Raw genomic sequence first — 21,141 nt, 5'->3', positions numbered from 1 at the left:
GGGGATTGGAGAGAGAGAGAGAGAGAGAGAGAGAGAGAGAGAGAGAGAGGGGAGATAGAGAGAGAAGGGAGATAGAGAGAGAGGGGAGAGAGGAGAGAGGGGAGAGAGAGGGGGGAGAGAGGAGTGAGAGAGGAGAGGGGAGAGGGAGAGGGAGGAGAGAGAGAAAGAGAGAGGGGAGATAGAGAGAGAGGGGAGATAGAGAGGGAGAGAGAGAGCGCAAAAGAGGGGGGAGAGAGAGAGTGCAAAAGAGAGGGGGAAGAGAGAGCGCAAAGAGAGGGGGGAGAGAGCTCAAAAGAGAGGGGGAGAGAGAGTGCAAAAGAGAGGGGGGAGAGAGAGAAAGCAAAGAGAGTGGGAGGGAGAGAACGCAAGGGGTGGAACACTGTACTGCAAAAAATGGCCCGTGTGAACGGGCTTTAGGACTAGTCCTATTATTATAAAAGGCCAAGTGTGTTTGTCCGAAGCTGTCATGCACAGTTAGAGACAGCACGAGGACAAACACACCTGGTTGGATTCCCTACCTGATCTGCCGACTGCGCAAGAAGAAGTGGGCGTGGCCGAGCGTGCGTGGGGCGTGGTCGACCGTGAATGGGCGTGGTCCAACACGAAGACTTCGTGAAGGGGGCGTGGTCTAGCGTGAAGGGCCGTGAAAGGCCGTGGAGAGAGCTCAAACAGCTCAAAAGAGGGGAGAGTGGGGAGAGAGAGATCAAGAGGGGAGAAAGGACAGGGGAGAAAGAGAGAGAGGGGAGGATGGAGAGAGGTGAGAGAAAAAGAGGGGAGATGTGGAGAGAGAGAGGGGAGAGAGAAAGAGAGAGGGGGAGATAGAGGGGAGAGAGAGAAAGGGTGTGTGTGAGAGAGAGGGGGGGAGAGAGAGAGACAGAGGGGGGAGATAGAGAGAGAGGAGAGAGAGAGAGGGGAGATGTGGGAGAGAAAGAGGGGAGAGGAGAGGGAGTGAGAGAGGGAGCGGGACGAGAGAGGGAGGGGGTGTGAGAGAGAGAGAGGGGAGAGAGAGAGAGATAGAGGGGGGGGAGAGGAGAGGGGAGAGAGAGAGGGGAGAGAGAGAGGGGAGAGAGGGAGAGACAACGGGGGGAGAGAGAGAGAGGGGAGAGAGAGAGGGGAGAGAGAGACAGAGAGGGAGAGAGAGACAGAGGTGGGAGAGAGAGAGAGAGGGGGAGAGAGAGGAGAGAGAGAGAGGGGGAGAGAGAGAGAGGATAGAGAGAGGATAGAGAGAGGGGAGAGAGGGGGAGAGAGAGAGGAGAGAGGGGAGAGAGAGAGGGGAGAGAGAGGGGGGATAGGAGAGAGGGGGGATAGGAGAGAGGGGGAGAGAGAGACAAAGGGGGGGAGAGAGAGGGGAGAGAGAGACAGAGGTGGGAGATAGAGAGAGGGGAGAGAGAGAGAGGAGAGAGAGAGGGGGGGAGAGAGAGAGGGAGAGAGAGAGGATAGAGAGAGGGGGAGAGAGGAGGAGAGAGCAGTGCAGGGGAGGAGAGAGGAGGAGAGAGAGAAGGGAGAGAAAGAGGGGAGAGAAAGAGAGAGGGGGGAGATAGGGAGAGGGGAGAGAGAGAGAGAGAGAGAGAGAGAGAGAGAGAGAGAGAGAGAGAGAGAGAGAGAGAGGGGAAAGATAGAGAGGGGGAGAGAGAGAGACAGAGGGGGGATAGAGAGAGGAGAGAGAGAGGGGGGGAGAGAGAGAGGGGAGATAGAGAGAGAGGAGAGAGAGAGACAGTGGGGGGAAATAGAGAGAGGGGGGGAGAGAGAGAGAGGAGAGAGATAGAGGTTGAGAGGGGGAGAGAGAAAGAGAGAGAAAGAGAGAGGGAGAGAGAGAGAGAGAGGGAGAGAGAAAGAGGAGAGGGGAGAGAGAAATAGAGAGGGGAGAGAGAGAGGGGGAGAGAGAGAGAAAGAGAGAGAAGGGAGAGAGAGAGGAGAGGTGAAAAGAGAGGGGAGAGAGAGAGAGAGAGGGAGAGAGAGAGAGAGGAGAGAGAGAGGGGAGGAGAGAGATAGAGAGAGGAGAGAGAGAGAGAGATGGAGATGGGATGAGAGAGAGACGAGAGGGAGAGAGAGGGGGGGGGGGGAGAGAGGGGGAGAGAGAGGGGGGGGGGAGACGAGGAGAGAGAGAGGGGAGGTGGAGAGAGAGGGAGGAGAGGGGAGATGATAGAGAGAGAGAGAGAGCAGAGGGAGAGAGAGAGAGGGAGAGAGAGAGCGCAAAAGGGGGGAGAGAGAAGACGTGCAAAAGAGAGGGGGGGGAATGACGAGCACAAAGAGAGGGGGGAGATTGAGGAGAGCTCAAAAAGAGAGGGGCAGAGAGAGCGCAAAAGAGAGGGGGGGAGAGAGAAAAAAGCAAAAGAGAGTGGGAGGGAGAGAACGCAGGGGTGGGACCACTGTACTGCAAAAAAATGGCCCGTGTGAACGGGCTTTAGGACTAGTACTTTATAATGAGAACACTTGACAGTTGCATTTCACTGCGTCAGAAAAAAACTTTTCCTATCAGCTTTTTGCATGATATGGGGATTTCTATTTCAACAGCCATGACAAAGAAACAAAGGATACTTTGCAGCCTTATTTCACTATCACGGTCTGCACCCCACTGCTGAGTGGAACTTCTTGACTTTATTTTTCCCTTCCGGGCTTGAGTTGGTGAGTCACAGGAGACTTGGTGAACAGCTTTCTGTAAACATTTTTATTTCAAACTGATCTCTTTGTAAACCCCATGTTGTTCTCTTTTCCAATGGCAATATTCTGGATGCAAGAACATTCTTTTGATTTTTTTTGGTTAACATTTTTTTTTTGTGTATTTCAGTTATATATAATAAAACATTCCTAAGTACCCCCTCCTAGCACATCAAATCTATTTATAAACACAAATCAAAACAGATATATTGGATCCATATAGATGATAAAGAACTTGCTATGGGTAAATGAGTGGTATGAGATAGAAAAGTGGTGAAGGGAGCAGAAAATTTCACTATTGGGTCACATTATGGCCCTCAAACATTAGGTTGGACAGTACTCTACTATAACAAACTTGTAACAATACTGAACAAGGCAAAGGCTACACAATTGTACAACTACAATTTCAATGTAAACCCAGTTTTTTAAAATGATAAAACTTTTCAAAGCAGTAGCAAATTATTCAAGAGTGAAAAACTATAGTTTTGTTTTTCTTTATTTGGGAGCTATTACAGTTTTAAGAAGACTATAGCTAATTGTACTGAACAAATCTGCATGAAATTTGGCTGATAAATATAGCCGTAATGTAAGTGTCTGTGCAATAGAGCTCTGTCCCCCATTTTCATTTGTAGCCATTTGTGTTAGCATTACTATTTGTCCAACAAAATCCTTCATTATGAACTTTATTAACTATCTGGTATATTTATTATTATCCTTTAATCTTATATCTTAATTTATAGATACAAAATAATAAGCAATTATATTTATTGTATAAAATCTAAACATCTAAAATAATGCTCCAATCATATTTACTGTATAAAATAAAATTACATTTTTATCACAACCACAAAGGGGTCTTCCTGGGGTAGTCCAACATAAAATAACTAAGGAAAGGAACTGCTTTCATATTCTTGTAAACTAATAGGCTTTGTCCATCAAACGAGCCTTTTATCTTTGAGAGCTGATAGGATAAGTACATAGTAAAGTTTCTGAATATGGCTAAGTGCAGTGAATAAAGCAGATGTTTTGTTTGCAATGGGAATAAAGCAAACCAATTATTGGTAAAAGACAGTTTCCCAGACTTTATCTAACTACCAAGGAGTAGCGTGTTTGTCTGGCTTATTTAACTGCTGATCTCCTGGAAAGAATTACAATATATTACTTTGAAAAAGTTTGAGACTGATGGTTTTCTGCTAAAAACTCTGTGCACGTTTAGAGATAATGGAAACAAAATCCATGCAATTATTTTTAGTTTTCACAAACATTTATAAAATTTACATTAAAATTCTTCTTTTGGGGGGGAAAATGTAAACATCACAGTTACATATATAATATTTTGGAAACAGAGAAGTTTACATAATTATCACTGATTATATTCCGTCTGGGAGGCAGTGGAAAAAAAACATATATATTAGAGAAACAAGCAGGCCAAAAATAATGAAGGTGCAATGCAATGTTTATTTCTACAATAGATAATTAAGCTTTTTATGATGTTAAATTTGAAGTTTAATATCGATTTTAGGAAAGAGAAGCCAGTTGACTTAGAGTCTTAAATATAGATCTTTGTATTAGAGTTTATTAAATGTATATTGTTTAAATGCCATCCTCCTCAATATTTTGAACATGGTCATAGATTTGCTCTAAACTTCTATATTGCCTTTGGCCAATTGATATGATAAGACATTGCCGTATATGACATGTTATGTAGCATTAGTTATTACAATATTATCATTTATTTCAATGCTTTTTGCCAAGTACCACCCAGCATGTCAATTAGCAGTATCTTTGACAAGTGTAGTCTTTTGATGTGTAATGGTGTCCTCAAAACAAAAGAACCAACTTCTCTGAATCAGTCTCTGTTTTTGACCTTTTCTCCGAATAACATTATGCGATTCTCTCTAATTGTTCATTATAATATTTGGTCACTACCACATTGAAAAGAGGGATTACACTGCTTTACCTTTTCAACAACTTAATTTTGATTGAATTTTGAGTCACAGTAACCTTATGGTATTTGATAATAAGCCTATTATTTGTTGATGAGATAACATTTTGATAGTAGTTTCTAGGTGATTGAAAAGGTCCATCTTTTTAAATTCTTATTGTTTATAGTAAAATCCATTTTAGCTGAAAATATATACTTTAAGAGCCGAGTAAAAATAATTTAGCTTAAATATGTTAATTATTTTAACATTATGTTTGAGTATAATCAACAAAGAAACTGGACTTAATTTAACACTAATATATTGGGATATAACTTGATATCCTAATCCGATAGGAGAATCAGTAGAAAGAGTGGGTATATATTTATGAAGTACACATGATGCTCCTTCATTTGATAGTAAATAACACCTTTCTCCTGAAATTATGCAGTTGGGTAGAAAGTGGTGAGATAGCCCTGATTCAGATATTCAATCTAATCTTTTTCTATTCTTTTTTTTTTTTACTTGTTGATCATAGAGCCAGCATTTTATTTTGCTGATGCTGATTACCATATTGATGAAAGTGCTGGTTATGTGGAAGTTCGTGTGTGGAGAACAGGAACTGATCTTTCCAAGCCAGCTACCGTCACAGTCCGCTCCAGGAAAACAGAGCCACTGTCTGCTGAAGGTGAGATAATTAAAGATTATACACAAAATAAAAAACTGGCTTAAAGTCTAACATTTTAGTCACACAGATGATTTGTGCAATAGAAATGTAGTGCAGAGTAGTTAAAAAGAGATTTTGTAAAACACTTGTCTTATCAGCACTTCCTGAGTGTTTTATGCCTTTGAACTTGGATGAAGAGAACATATTCTTGACAAAAAAATGCTTATAAAATACAAACTTTTTTTTTTTTTTCGTTTTTCATACAGCTGGCACTGATTATGTTGGGATCAGCAGAAATCTAGACTTTGCTCCTGGTGTGAACATGCAGAGTTTTCGAGTGACAATTCTGGATGATTTGGGGCAGCCTGCCTTGGAAGGTCTTGAGAAGTTTGAGCTAGTTCTTCAGATGCCCATGAATGCAGTGCTGGGTGAACCCAGCAAAACGACTGTCACCATCAATGATACAGTGTCTGATTGTAAGCACCATTCCAATTTAATCATAGTTGGGTTGTGTAGCTTACACACTCAAAGTAGATACATCTATATACTTGATGTTAGCCATAGTAGTCTACTGATTTACACATAATAACCACATTTTACAAAAAGGATAATGCTACATAACAACAGTGTCACTTTTATATTTACATTTTGTATAGTAAGTAACTATATATGAGGGGTGGTAAAATATCACTATAATTTACTGGTAATTGAATTAAAAGCATATCCATGACATTTATGGGAATAGGAGATTAAGAGCTTGTATGTTCAGCAACTGTAAGGCAATTAGAGCTTTTAGTCCTCAAAACAGATAAGATACACATGTATGTGTTTGTGCTTTTTACCTATTTAATTACACATTTTATAAAATTTAATGGATTGCTAGGTTGTTTTGAAAGACGCCCTTACAAGGACTCTAAACACCTTGAAATTACAAGACATTTCTATTGTTTTGCTTGGGAATAAAATATTAGCCACGTGTTTTTTTTTTTTCAACAAATTAGCATCCTTTCTTCTAAAATTAGTTTTCAATAGCCAAACTCCTTCACTATTTGTCTCATTTAGAGGAGTCAATCTGGTCTTTAGTCTACAGACAAGGCTAGCCACTGTCATAAAGTTAGTATAACGTTAATTGTTTTGCAGTTGTTATCTGATAAAGCCAATTAGGAACTGACATGTAGCAGGGTTAGCCTTGAAAAGTCAGCAGGGTGCATTTCAAGGTGAGAATTAGAAATTGCTCAATTTTCAGAGATAAATTACATGAACACTGGGAGTATACGTTCTTCTGCTAGCTATTTTCACATAGCTTTTCTATAGCCAATACTCAAGTATTGAAATTTTCAGTATAGATGGGGATACCACTGGCAAAAGCAACTATTTCAAATACCAAAGTAAGGGTAACGGAACTATTTGTAAACAATTTATTACACTCCAGCAGGTAAAATAGATAATTGGTAGGAAATAAAAGGGGAAAATGTTTAGAGTACACTGTCCCTTTAACAAAACAATTTCAGAGTCTGAAAATGTAATATATAAAATGTGACGGCTTTAATTGTGAACAATTTTGTATTATTTTTGTTCAGCTTCACTTTAGCATTATGGTGGCTAATGGACAGATGGTATTCAGAGATATAGGGTACATGAATGTATTAAATAGAATGCAATACATTCCTAAATAGAGTTGCCAACTTTATTTTTTAAGAAAATAAGAGAGACTAAGGAATCAACAAATTTCATGTAGGAAACTGGCAAATTATACAATAGCAACGGGGACAATTTTAAATTTTGATAACGTTTGGTACAAGAAAATTCTTCTTATAAATCATCTTCATTCACACAGTCTAGCTTAATACATTCAAAAACGTTCTGTGAATTCTATTTCTCATTTAAAACCCAATTTTTTTTCTTTCATGGTTCAGATAGAACATGCAATTTTAAACAACTTTCCAATTTACTTCTATTATCAAATTTTATTTGTTTTTTATTATCCTTTGTTGAAAAGCATGGATGTCAGCTCAGGAGTGTGCACGTGTGCAACAGTGTTATAAATTACCAAGAGATGGCAGCGCTATTTCCTGTCTTGATGTCTCCTCAACAAGGAATAACATGAGAACTAAGCAAATTTTATAACAGAAGTACATTTTTTAAAATTGCACTCTCTATCTCAATAATGAAAGAAAAAAATGGGTTTCATGTCCATTTAAACTCTCAGATACATCAATATCATTAACTAGTAAGATTCCAAGAGTAAAATATTAAGGCCTAGATTGTAAGTGAAGCGCAAAATTGCGCTTTTGCAAGCTTGATATTTGCGCTCCACCCAGTAATACCAGCGCACCCAAATGTGCACTGTTATTACAAGTTAGGCACAATGCGAACGCAACCTTGTGTTTGCATTGCCTGGAAGCTTTGCGCTCACGAGAACATGCTCCCATAGGCTCCAATGGGAGCCTCGTTCTAATGATGTGAAACACGGCAGAGAACCTAGCACAGCACAAGGGGTAAGTCGCACAGCGTTGGGCAGCAAATTAAAAATATATATGTATATGGATGTATATGTGTTTCATGTGTATATACATATATTGACACATAAATATGTGTATATATATATATATATATATATATATATATATATATATATATATATATATATATAAGCATATACATATATATTTAAAGTGATAGACCGCAATGTAAACACCCCACCTGACCTCTGGTTAATTGCACTAAGTGCAAAGTGTTACTGTGAGCTCGCAGTAGCATTAACCAGACACTTGTAATGGCTGGTTATTTAACGTGCGCACGTAAATTTGCAAATTTGCCCCTTTAAGGGCGCACGTTAAAATAGCGCTTCACTTGTGATCTAGCACTAAATGTTTAAAGTGAATATTGTACATGTAAAAATAAGGGAGAAAAATAAGGGAGCCTGGAAGACTTTAAAAAAGTTTTGGTAAATAAGGGAGGTCCTTGGAAATAAGGGAGGGTTGGCAACCCTTTCCCTAAAACTAAAACATTGTAAACAAATGTGTGTTTAGGTTATAATGGTGATTTATGATCAATAACTCACATTAATATATTTTTCTTCTTGTTTTAGTGCCTAAAGTCCAATTCAAGGAGCCTGTTTATAATGTGAATGAGAAGGATGGCAGATTGTCAGCTGTCATATACCGTAGTGGTGACGTTAACCATAAATCTACAGTGCGATGTTATACTCGCCAAGGTTCTGCACAGGTTGTCATCGATTATGAAGAAAGGCCAAACACTGATGATTCTGTGGTTGTTTTTTTGCCAGGTAACAGACTGATGTACAAGAATATAGGAGCTAGCTAAGTAGAAGTATAGGGGGCACCACAATAAATCTATAGTGGATACATATGTAAAAAAATTATATAAGTAATTACATTGAAAAAAAGTCCAGAATATAAAACTTGAAAAGTGAGTCTGTTTAAACTACATGAAAAGTGGGTAAAATAAATAATGAAAGTACACTGCAAACTGTTTACTTCAACATTTCTTTGTATCCTCTGTTTTAGAAAATAATTAAATCACTGGAAAAAGTATAGCAATCTATCTATTTATCTATCTATCTATTTATCTGTATAAAATACATAGAAGCTGGTAAATTAGTTGAACTTTTAGACTAAAGGAAATTTGAAACCTAAAAGTTTGCCTTTCTCAAACACTAAGGGCTCGATTTACCAAAGCCCTACGGCTGCAAGTTCTCACAAGAACTTGCTCTCCGTAAATTATCAAGCAGCGGTCACCAGACCGCCACTTCCTTAACCTCTTCGCCACCTCTAAGGTGACGAAATTCAATCTCCACAGTCGAGTCCGACCGAGGAGATTGACAGCTCCTGCCCGCGCGTGATTGGCTGTGCGCGGGCAGGGGGCGGGATTGCGCGTGAGCGCAAAATTGCGCTTGTGTGCAATGTTGATTACCTGCAGGTAATTTCACCCCACCACAGGCGAGCTGAGGCGTACAGGGGCGCGTATATGTACCCCTGTACGCCTCAGCTTTGATAAATCTAGCCCTAAATATACTGCACATTCTTTTCTAACACTTTCCCCTTGGAACTCTGTAGATGAATGTGTATATACATATTATATAGCCATACCTAAGCAAGACATGACAATAAGTTATTACTCAAGCAGTGATACGAATAACAGAAATATTATTATGTGCATTATTATATGCACTTTAAATGCCATAAACTACAATTGCACTATTGTATATTTTTTTGCAATAAGCAATCTTTTTAGAATAGTACTAACCAAAATATTATCGCACCTTAAAAAATAAAGTTTGTTTCATATAGTCAGTTCAAACTGAAACAAAATGTAAATTCATCTTTTTTTTATACCTAGGACTCAAATTTATCAAATTTTGATTTAACCACATACCTGAGAGAAGAATGCATGCTGGGTCATACTCACACATAAAGGCAATGTTATCACACATTTCTAAAAATAAAAAGCTCTAATCTCTATCCATTAGAACACAGGGGTCCCTCATGATGCCTGAAAGATATTGTAAGCTACTTGTAATTATATCATTCCCTTTTTTATTATTTATAGGGGAGATTCAGAAGCCCTGTGTGTTAACTCTGGAAGATGACACACTTTATGAAGAGGAGGAAGAACTCAGGCTTGTTCTTGGGACACCAAAAAGTGACTCGCCTTTTGGGGCTTCAATAGGAGAACAAAAAGAAGCTCTAATTAAGATAAAAGATGTTGAAGACAGTATGTTTTTAGTTTTCATATGTTAACAGAAATTAAATATTGTTGTACACTAATATAACTCAGCTTTGGTAGTCTTACTTAGAAACATCGTTATAAGATGTATGGTATAATACTATAAATTAGAATAATCATAGAATGTTGTGTTAGATAAATCATTTATACCATTGAATTATATAAACTTAGATATTGACCCTAGTCAACACCAACTTTTTTAAACTTTCCGCATTGTAAAATGACCATGCAAACGCATTAGTGAGATGTTTTTGCAAAACTAAAATAACATTTTAATTACTAATTAGATATTGCATTACTTTACAGAACCTATCATCAAGTTTTCTGAAGTCAAATATAGTATCAAAGAGCCCCAGGAACCAGGAGAAATAGCATTGGTGAAGATCCCTGTGCACCGCTTAGGAGACAGCTCCAAGGTGTCCATTGTACGAATTCACACAAAGGACGGCTCAGCTATTTCTGGAGAAGACTACAACCCAATGTCTGAAGGTATATTCTCCAACCGAAATTTACAGACTTATCAGAAAGTATTTTTCTCTTAATCTGAAACTTACAAAAGTATTCTTTTTCTGCAGACCTTGAATTTAAAGAAGGAGAAAAAGAGCACTTTGTTGAGATAGAAATATTATATGACGGCAAAAGGGAAATGCGTGAAGCATTTACAGTTCATTTGAAACCTGATGAAAACATGGTGGCTGAAACACAGGTAATACTGGGTCCACAATAACTTTATGCCCTTACACTTTCTTCCTGTGTTTATATAAAATCTCTTATAAAATAACTTACAGCATTTATGAATTACATTGTTGCCATTCTATATTTTAGGACTAACACATAACTAAGAAAGGAGTTAATTAGTAAAAAAAAAAAATCACTTTAAGGGATATGAAACCCACATTTCTTTTATGATTCAGCTAGAGCATGCAATGTTAAGCAAGTTTCTAAAATGGGCTGGCTCCTAAGCTTACATTACTGCTTTTCAAATAAAGATACCAAGTGAACAAAGAAAAATTGATAATAGGAGTAAATTAGAAAGTTGCTTAAAATTGCCTGCTCTATCTGAATCATGAAATAAAAAATTAGGTTTCATATCCCTTTAATTTGAGTATTATTTTCAGGTATTTGTTAAACAAACTTGATGAAACAATGTATATTTGTTAAAAAATAAATCAATTGCATATTCTGTTTATGATAGGTTCTATTTAAGAACCAAATAACCATCATTCTAGGTTTTAACACGGTGGATAATATTTGTGAATACAAAATGTAATTCATTTCTGAAATATTGAACAATAAATAATTAACAGAAATAAACAATTAAAAAACAAACAGCAATTTTGAAAACACTTGATTGGAGGCCATGAGACATTTTATCTATTGATATTAGAGTTTATTTGCTAGAGCTCATTTGCTTCAGTTTTCTAGTATGTGGTTGATTGCTGAATTTTATATTAATTTGTACAGTTTTTGAGCCGATGCGGGCATGGAACATTAGACACTTTACTTGTAGCCCCTCATAGCACACACCTATAGTTTAGCTTCCTAGAAAACAAAACACTCAATAGCATTAACAAGTTTTCATGCTTTTAAAGGAAATTAGACTCAATATGTTACTTTGTCTTTATTTATTTATTTTGTCTTCTTTTGATGTAAAATATTCCTGAAAATAATGCTCTTCCGTCTCCCCCAAGAGAGGCTGAAGTGCATACTGTGTAACAGTTTACCTGACCCAGTTACATATTACACAGTGATTGTTTAGATCAACTCAGGAGCTCATTTATACCTGGCCTTTGGTTGCCCACTCTGAAAGAGACCAGGTAAAAATCCTCCCAAGTGTTGTCAAGGAATGTTTCCCTGGACTGCTTTGGTTTTCTAGAACACTGAAAATGTTATTAAGAATTAATTGTTTTAAAAACATTTATTGTGCAGCATATTTTTGACATATGATGTTAACTTTAAAGGGACAGTCAACCCAACAATTACTGTAACTTATTTAGATTAGTTAAATAACGATCTTTACAGTAAACTGTAGCCCAATTTTCATCTAAATAAACTTTGGCAGAAAATACACTTACTAGATCTCATCTGGCCGTTTTGAAATGGCCGCCTGACCCCTCCTTCTCTGACGTCTCCCAAAAGCTCCCACTAGTACAGGATCCTTTCCTTTCGTCCCTGCGCGCTCCTGTGTCTCCCTTCATTCAGTTCAGTGAGACACTCATATAGCACCCCCCTCACTTCACTATCTCCTTCATTCATCCCCACGGCCGCAATTTCAGCTCTCTAGCTGTTCGTACCCGGCACTCACTGCCTCTCATCCATGCTGTGCGCTGTGTGTTACAGAGAATGAGAGGCAGTGAGTGCTGGGCAGGCGGCAATGTGATGTGGGTCTGTGCCCCTATCACCCCCTCAGGAAGTACAATTAGAGCATTTGGAGAGGGACTTTGCCATGCAACTGCAAATGTCAGAGGCTGCGCAAAAGCTTAGCCTGGCTGCAGAGCAGAGTATGGAGATGACTGTAGAACAGCGGCGGAAAAGGAGGCAGGGACGAAAGGAAAGGATCCTGTACTAGTGGGAGCTTTTGGGACACATCAGAGAAGGAGGGGTCAGGCGGCCATTTCAAAATGGCCAGATGATATCTAGTAAGTGTATTTTCTGCCAAAGTTTATTTAGATGAAAATTGGGCTACAGTTTACTGTAAAGTTCGTTATTTAACTAATCTAAATAAGTTACAGTAATTTTTGGGTTGACTGTCCCTTTAACATATCTCATATTACTTTGGTTTGATTCACTTAGCTTTATATATAGTATAAAATATATAGGTTAGTGTGTGAAATATAACAGAATCCATTGGAACTCAGAGCAATTCCCTATTTACAGATGAATAAAGCCATTGTGTACATTGAAGAAATGGACAGTGTTGCTGATGTGACATTCCCAGCGATACCACAAGTTGTCTCACTTTTAATTTATGATGATACTGTTAAAGCCAAAGAGAACCCAAGTCCTCCAACTGGATATCCTGTTGTGTGTGTTACGGTAAGTGTTCAAGTAACTGCTTTTGAAATTGTATTGGACCCTCTTTCTCTAACCCCGAGGTTGTCTAGCTTGGGGAGTAGGGGTCACAAAGGAACCCTCTCATGATTTTTTTATCTGGCACTCCCTTTGCCCTCCTTCAATTGCTATTCCTCCTGCTTTTTGCACCCATAATACACACAAAAAGCACAAAGATCTAAAGCTCTCCACTCTTGTGAGACTAAGAAGTCTTGTTGTTGCTGTGAGATCCCTCAAATAATTTTAGAAAGGCAAGATTCAGCTTGAGAGCTGTTGATCGAAATATGCAGGAGAGACACATTACAATGTAATGCTAAAAAAAAGCCCCCAAAAGAATTTGCTTGATATTTTCTGCATGCCAGTAAGTGTTTGATAATAAGGCCCATAGACCCAGGGTGAGTAGTGCAAAAATAACATGCTCTAACAATGTACTTTTTTTTTTTTAATAATCTGGCCCAGAGTGCTAAACTCACCCATCTACAAAAGGCGAGGTGTGTTTTTATTTTTCATTTTAACATTCGATAGAAAGCCACACTCAAATTGTTGTGCTTGTCAATAACAGTACTGGCGTCTTCAAAATCTGAGTTTTAAAAGAGATTGTGCAATGCATTTCCATCCGCACTACAGCAAAACCATCTGAATGCATTTTTTTAAACTGTCAGGATGGGCAGACTGAGCACCATTTTTCTATCGCTATTATGGTCACTTTTAAACTTTGACAAGTATTGTTTTAAACCATATTTATTTCTAGTGTTTGTTAATTTGCCCATCTCAATTTTGGTGTGATCTGAAAACAAGATGGTGACTATGGGTTTCTTTTGAAGGGATTTATCTTCTTATTCTGGATTTTAACATTACTGAAACTGTAAAACATGAACCTGCACTCTCGTGAACATGTTTAGACTTAGCAAATAAAAACCTGAAAGGGCCACAGCTGATAAAATATGATTGAGGCCATAGTTTACTGTGAGCAATTGTGCAATAACAAAATGCTCTAATACATTACTGCATTTTTTATTGCCCTTATATGCCTCTATAACCATACTTTAATGCTTAGCTTGAAACATTGACTTTATAATAGCACTATACATATCAATCTTAATTATCTTCAATGAAATAAAAAACTATGCACCAAAAGTTTTGCCATTATTTGATTAATGCTTTTTTGATAGCCAATTATATAAAGCTTCTCTTCCCTAGGCATGCAATCCTAAATATTATGACTTTGACAAAACTGGATCTATATGTGACTCAGAGAGTATTAATGACACCCTAACCCAGTACCGCTGGCTGGTTAGTGCTCCAAGTGGCCGTGATGGGGTCACCAGTCCAATGCGTGAAATTGACTCCAACACATTTTTCACCAACACCAAGTCCATCACCTTAGACTCCATCTACTTCAATTCTGGGTCAAGGATCCAATGTGCTGCACGGGCAGTTAATAGTAATGGAGATGTTGGTCTGGAGGTGCAGAGTCCTATAGTTACTGTCAGCAAAGAGGAAGGTTTGTCTTGCTAGTATATCATTTCCTGTGTTATTGTGTAGAACCAAGAATGTGGATGTGGGCAAATTTTAGTGAATAGGTTCTGAAATATAATGCAGAAACTGGAGTTGCTGTTAGTAAAACCACCACAGAGATTTCTAAGACATTCAGAAAACCTACATTTGTAAATACAATCTTTTACACACAGTCAAATATTTTAAAGCAACTCTATTAGTAATAGTTGAAGACTGGGGTAAATAATCAATGCTCTATCATCAATTTATCAAGCAGATTAAAAAAGTATAGAGTTCCATAACCATTTCAATCCTTTCTCAGTAGTGTCACTTTAGTTTACTATATATATATATATATATATATATATATATATATATATATATATATATATATATACAGATGTTTCTCTCCAAAAACTAAGATATATCTTCTTTTTAAGGTCTTTGCCAGCCACGTATTCCGGGGACTGTCGGAGCTGAACCCTTTTCTGCAAAAATTCGTTACACGGGCCCTGGCGATTCTGATCACCCTAATTTGATCAAATTGACTGTAACAATGCCTCATATGGATGGTAAGTTTAGGCACAAGCAATGATATTTATCTTTCAAATAAAATTTTAAAAAAAAACATGATTTAAATTTATTAACGTATATTTAATAGCAATCTGGAAAGGGCTATAATAAGCAAATAAAGTTTATATGTAGTATGGTTTATACAAATATGTACATATTTTTATTTCAGGTATGCTGCCTGTTATTTCAACAAGACACATGTCCAATTTTGAGTTGACTCTTAGCCCAGATGGAACGCGAGTTGGCAACCATAAGTGTTCTAACCTTCTTGATTATAATGAGATACCCACTAGGCATGGCTTCATTACGGATAACACCAAAAACCCAGAATTAATTGGTGAAACATCTGCTTACCAATACAGTTCTGCACTTCGTTCACCTAGAACACTTCGCTTTTATCAGAATCTTAATCTAGAGGCCTGTCTCTGGGAATTCAACAGCTACTATGATATGTCAGAACTTTTAACAGATTGTGGTGGAAGCATTGGCACAGATGGACAAGTAAGTATTACATTGTTGTATGGTAAATATGCATAGACATAAATGTGGTGATTTTAAAATATATACTTAAAGTCTTGTGCACTAAAACTATTTAAGGAGAACTATTAAAATCAATCAGAAACAAATACATTTCAATTTTGACCACAGATAAGAAATCAGAATGCCCATATTATCTTTATACAAGCAATACCTAAGTTGTGTGCCTAGTTAATTATTTGGTTTATTAAAGGGACAGTTCACCTAAAAATGTTCTCCCAACCTTTACTGAAAGTTTCTATATTGGAGTATATTCTATTGAATAGCCTAAGTAAACACAGCCAGCAGAAGAGATTACACTCACATTGGGGTGCAGGATAGTTAAGTAATAAAATAATAATTTTCCATTGTTCTCTCTAAGTATTGAGCTTTGGTTTTCCAGACAAATATAAAATAAGGAAGCAAGAGTGTGTACACAAAGTGATAACATAATGAGATCTGATATTACCTGAAGCTCAACCCACTGTAATAGGCTGTGGTTTAAAAGCACAAAACCAGCTACTTCATATACACAAATAAACATGAAAATCCAATTTCTCCTACATTTCATACTCTACAGCTGGTATAACAAGTCATTGAAAATGCATTAATATAAAACAATTTTACAGTGTACTGTCTCTTTAAAATTCTACAGACTTTAAATTGTCCTTTACCAGGTATTCAGTTTCGAAGAAGTCAATTTAGATATTACATTAGGACACTTTTTCTAAGATATTTCAATCCACTAGAAGAAATACTGACTGCTCAGATTAGTAAACACTATAATAGGAAAATCTAGTTGTAAACATGAAAAACAAGCAAAAAAGAAAGAAAAAATATCACAAGCTTTTCAAAGTTATTTTTGCCTGCAATTTTCTATACCTTCACAAAAGCCAAAGTTACTGGGCCAAAGAAACAGTAAAGCGGAGGATCAGTTTCTAAATGGGTTAACCAATAATGTAAGTTTGTGATGTGTTTAATTAACAATTGAATTCTGTGCATTCACAGATAAACTTTGTGATGCCCACATAGGGGTCGATCCGATATAGATCGTAGTTTGCGGCGCAAGCGAGGGAACCCGCGTCGCCCGCAGTTTCAGCTCGCAACTCGAGCTATCCCATATATGTCGCCGTCAGATGCTAACGTGCCGTAAGTCTGACAAACCAGCGATGTCCAGAAATCTGCGCAAGTACAAATTTCTGGCGTCGCCAGTGACTTGCGGCACGTTAGAAACTGCCGGCGCCTACAAAACCTGACTGAAGTCTAAATCACCCGCATTGTCTAACACGCCTCCCTAACATAGCCCGACACGTCTAACACGCCTCCCTAACATAGCCCGACACGTCTAACCCTCTATCCGCTATCCCCCCTCACTAGCCTAACAATAAACTATGTATTAACCCCTAAACCGCCGCTCCCGGAGCCCGCCGCTACCTAATAAAGTTATTAACCCCTAAACCGCTGCCAGCTATATTAAATCTCTAACCCCCTAAAGTGAGCCCCTAACACCGCCGCCATCTACCTTACCTACCCCCTAAAGTGAGCCCCTACCCCGCCGCTATCTATTTTAAAATTATTAACCCCTAATCTAATCCCCCTACCCCGCCGCCATCTATATTAAATTATTTAACCCCTAAAATACTAAACTATCCCTACCACTAAACCTAAGTCTAACCCTACAAATAGCCCTGAAAAGGGCTTTTTGCGTGGCATTGCCCCAAAGTAACAGCTCTTTTGCCAGCCCTTAAAAGGGCTTTTGGCGGGGCTTTGTCACAAAGTAAACTGCTCTTTTGCCTACAATCTACATCCCCCTACACCGCGGCCACCTATAATAAATGTATTAACCCCTAATCTAATCCCCCTACACCGCCGCCAGCTATATTAACTATATTAACCCTAATTATATTATGGTTAATATAGTTAATATAGTTATTATATATATGAACTATATTAACCCTAATTATATTAGGGTTAATATAGTTAATATTGTTATTATATTATATATATATTAAGCATAATAACCCTATCTAACTCTAACATCCTAACTAAACTCTTATTAACATAAATCTAATATTAATATTATTAATTAAAATATTCCTATTTAAATCTAAATACTTACCTATAAAATAAACCCTAAGATAGCTACAATGTAATTAATAATTACATTATAGCTATGTTAGGGTTTATATTTATTTTACAGGTAAATTGTTAATTATTTTAACTAGGTATAATAGCTATTAAATAGTTATTACCTATTTAATAGCTACCTAGTTAAAATAATTACCCAATTACCTGTAAAATAAATCCTAACCTAAGTTACAAATACACCTACACTATCAATAAATTAAATAAACTACAAATATCTATCTAAAAATACAATTAAATAAACTAAACTAAATTACAAAAAAACAAACACTAAATTACAAAAAATAAAAAAAATTACAAGATTTTTAAGCTAATTACACCTATTCTAAGCCCCCTAATAAAATAATAAAGCCCCCCAAAATAAAAAAAATTCCCTACCCTATTCTAAATTAAAAAAAGTTCAAAGCTCTTTTACCTTACCAGCCCTTAAAAGGGCCTTTTGTGGGGGCATGCCCCAAAGAAAACTGCTCTTTTGCCTGCAAAAAAAAACACAATACCACCCCCCAAGATTACAACCCACCACCCCCATACCCCTAATCTAACCCAAACCCCCCCTTAAATAAACCTAACACTACCCCCCCTGAAGATCTCCCTACCTTGTCTTCACCACACCGGGCCGAACTCCTCATCCGATCCGGGCAATGTTTTCCAGCAAGCGGCAGTGAAGTCTTCTTCCATCCGGGCGATGTGTTCCAGCAAGCGGCAGAGAGTCTTCTTCCATCGGCGATGTCTTCAAGCAAATCTGCATCTTCAATCTTCTTCCTTCGCTCCTCCGCCGCGGAGCATCCTTCCGGCACGACGACTTCCCGACGAATGAGGTTCCTTTAAATGATGTCATCCAAGATGACGTCCGTCGAATTCCGATTGGCTGATAGGATTCTATCAGCCAATCGGAATTAAGGTAGAAAAATCTGATTGGCTGATTGAATCAGCCAATCAGATTCAAGTTCAATCCGATTGGCTGATTGGTTCAGCCAATCGGATTGAACTTGAATCTGATTGGCTGATTCAATCAGCCAATCAGATTTTTCTACCTTAATTCCGATTGGCTGATAGAATCCTATCAGCCAATCGGAATTCGGCGGACGCCATCTTGGATGACGTCATTTAAAGGAACCTCATTCGTCGGGAAGTCGTCGTGCCAGAAGGATGCTCCGCGGCGGAGGAGCGAAGAAAGAAGATTGAAGATGCCGATTTGCTTGAAGACATCGCCGATGGAAGAAGACTCTCTGCCGCTTGCTGGAACACATCGCCCGGATGGAAGAAGACTTCACTGCCGCTTGCTGGAACACATCGCCCGGATCGGATGAGGAGTTCGGCCCGGTGTGGTGAAGACAAGGTAGGGAGATCTTCAGGGGGGTAGTGTTAGGTTTATTTATGGGGGGTTTGAGTTAGATTAGGGGTATGTGGGTGGTGGGTTGTAATCTTGGGGGGTGGTATTGTGTTTTTTTTTGCAGGCAAAAGAGCAGTTTTCTTTGGGGCATGCCCCCACAAAAGGCCCTTTTAAGGGCTGGTAAGGTAAAAGAGCTTTTAACTTTTTTAAATTTAGAATAGGGTAGGGAATTTTTTTATTTTGGGGGGCTTTATTATTTTATTAGGGGGCTTAGAATAGGTGTAATTAGCTTAAAAATCTTGTAATCTTTTTTTTATTTTTTGTAATTTAGTGTTTTGTTTTTTTTGTAATTTAGTTTAGTTTATTTAATTGTATTTTTAGATAGATATTTGTAGTTTATTTAATTTATTGATAGTGTAGGTGTATTTGTAACTTAGGTTAGGATTTATTTTACAGGTAATTGGGTAATTATTTTAACTAGGTAGCTATTAAATAGTTCATAACTATTTAATAGCTATTATACCTAGTTAAAATAATTAACAATTTACCTGTAAAATAAATATAAACCCTAACATAGCTATAATGTAATTATTAATTATATTGTAGCTATCTTAGGGTTTATTTTATAGGTAAGTATTTAGATTTAAATAGGAATATTTTAGTTTATAATATGAATTAGATTTATTTAATAAGAATTTAGTTAGGGGTGTTAGGGCTAGATAGAGTTAATATAGTTAATATAAATACTATAGTAACTATATTAACCCTAATATAATTAGGGTTAATATAGTTAATATATATAATGTAATAACTATATTAACTATAATATACTTAGGGTTAATATAGATAATATAGCTGGTGGCGGGGTAGGTAGATTAAATTAGGGGTTAATAATTTTAATATAGATGGCGGCGGTGTAAGGGGTTCACATTAGGGGATAGATCAGTTAGATGGTGGCGGTTTTAGGGGTTCACATTAGGGGATAGATCAGTTAGATGGTGGCGGTTTTAGGGGCTCACAGTAGGGGGTTAGTTTATGTAGATGGCGGCGGTTTAGGGGTTAAATACTTTATTAGGGATTGTGGCGGGGGATCGCGGTTGACAGGGAGATAGACATTGCGCATGCGTTAGGTGTTAGGTTTATTTTAGCAGATCGCGGTTGACAGGGAGATAGACATTGCGCATGCGTTAGGTGTTAGGTTTATTTTAGAAGATCGCGGTTGACAGGGAGATAGACATTGCGCATGCGTTAGGTGCTAGGTTTATTTTAGCAGCCAGATTAGGGAGTTACGGGGCTCCAATAGTCAGCGTAAGGCTTCTTACGGCTGCTTTTTGTGGCGAGGTGAAAATGGAGTAAGATTTCTCCATTTTCGCCACGTAAGTCCTTACGCTGTATATTGGATACCAAATTGCGCGGGTTTGGTATACCTGCCTATGGCCCAAAAAACTACGGGCGACGGCAGAAATATACGCGCGTAACTTCTAGGTTACGCCGTATATAAGATACCAAACCCGCGCAAATATTGGCATCGCCGACTTTTGCGGGCGACGATTTTTATCGGATCGACCCCATATTAGTTGTGTTCAAGTTTCATAATTTAAACGTGTGATTAGTGCACTATTTTAAAAATTTTACTTATGTGAACTGAACATGCTCAAAACTCTTTACATTAAAAAAAAACATAGAAATAGCCAAGACATGTGCTAAGTTGAATTAGGGAACTCTAAAAATCATGAAAACAAAGTGTTTCTGATGGATTGGAATACAGTTATAATGTATGTAATAATGCCACAAATGCATTTAAAAAAAAACTAGAAAAACAAGTTTAAAATTTATCACATCATTGACCTTTTCTGCAAAAAAACCCACACAAAATATTATGTTTTCTTTTTTTTTATTACTTGAGTAATAGGTAAGATAAATAAGCTATACATTATCAGTAGCATGACCAAGACAATTATTCTTTTTAAGTACATTTGAACCCAAATCCTCCTCCAAAACATAGAAACCAAGGTACCAGGGAAACTAAT

At 37.7% G+C, this 21,141-nt stretch overlaps 1 protein-coding gene across 1 annotated transcript in view; it reads left to right on the top strand.

The window, feature by feature from the left end:
* Positions 1–21,141, top strand: part of FREM3 (FRAS1 related extracellular matrix 3) — a 79,805-nt gene that overhangs the window by 43,606 nt on the left and 15,058 nt on the right. The window contains exons 4-13 of the mRNA XM_053700212.1: positions 5,119–5,268; positions 5,514–5,723; positions 8,339–8,536; positions 9,820–9,984; positions 10,303–10,485; positions 10,572–10,702; positions 12,874–13,032; positions 14,248–14,551; positions 14,985–15,116; positions 15,287–15,618. Of these exons, the coding sequence (XP_053556187.1) occupies positions 5,119–5,268; positions 5,514–5,723; positions 8,339–8,536; positions 9,820–9,984; positions 10,303–10,485; positions 10,572–10,702; positions 12,874–13,032; positions 14,248–14,551; positions 14,985–15,116; positions 15,287–15,618 (1,964 nt within the window). The remainder of the gene's footprint in view (positions 1–5,118; positions 5,269–5,513; positions 5,724–8,338; positions 8,537–9,819; positions 9,985–10,302; positions 10,486–10,571; positions 10,703–12,873; positions 13,033–14,247; positions 14,552–14,984; positions 15,117–15,286; positions 15,619–21,141) is intronic.

The sequence above is a fragment of the Bombina bombina genome, chromosome 2 (genome assembly GCF_027579735.1).
Source record: "Bombina bombina isolate aBomBom1 chromosome 2, aBomBom1.pri, whole genome shotgun sequence".
NCBI classification, from domain to species: domain Eukaryota; kingdom Metazoa; phylum Chordata; class Amphibia; order Anura; family Bombinatoridae; genus Bombina; species Bombina bombina.
Note: the sequence above shows the minus strand (reverse complement) of the source record. Positions and strands in the feature narration are given on the sequence as shown.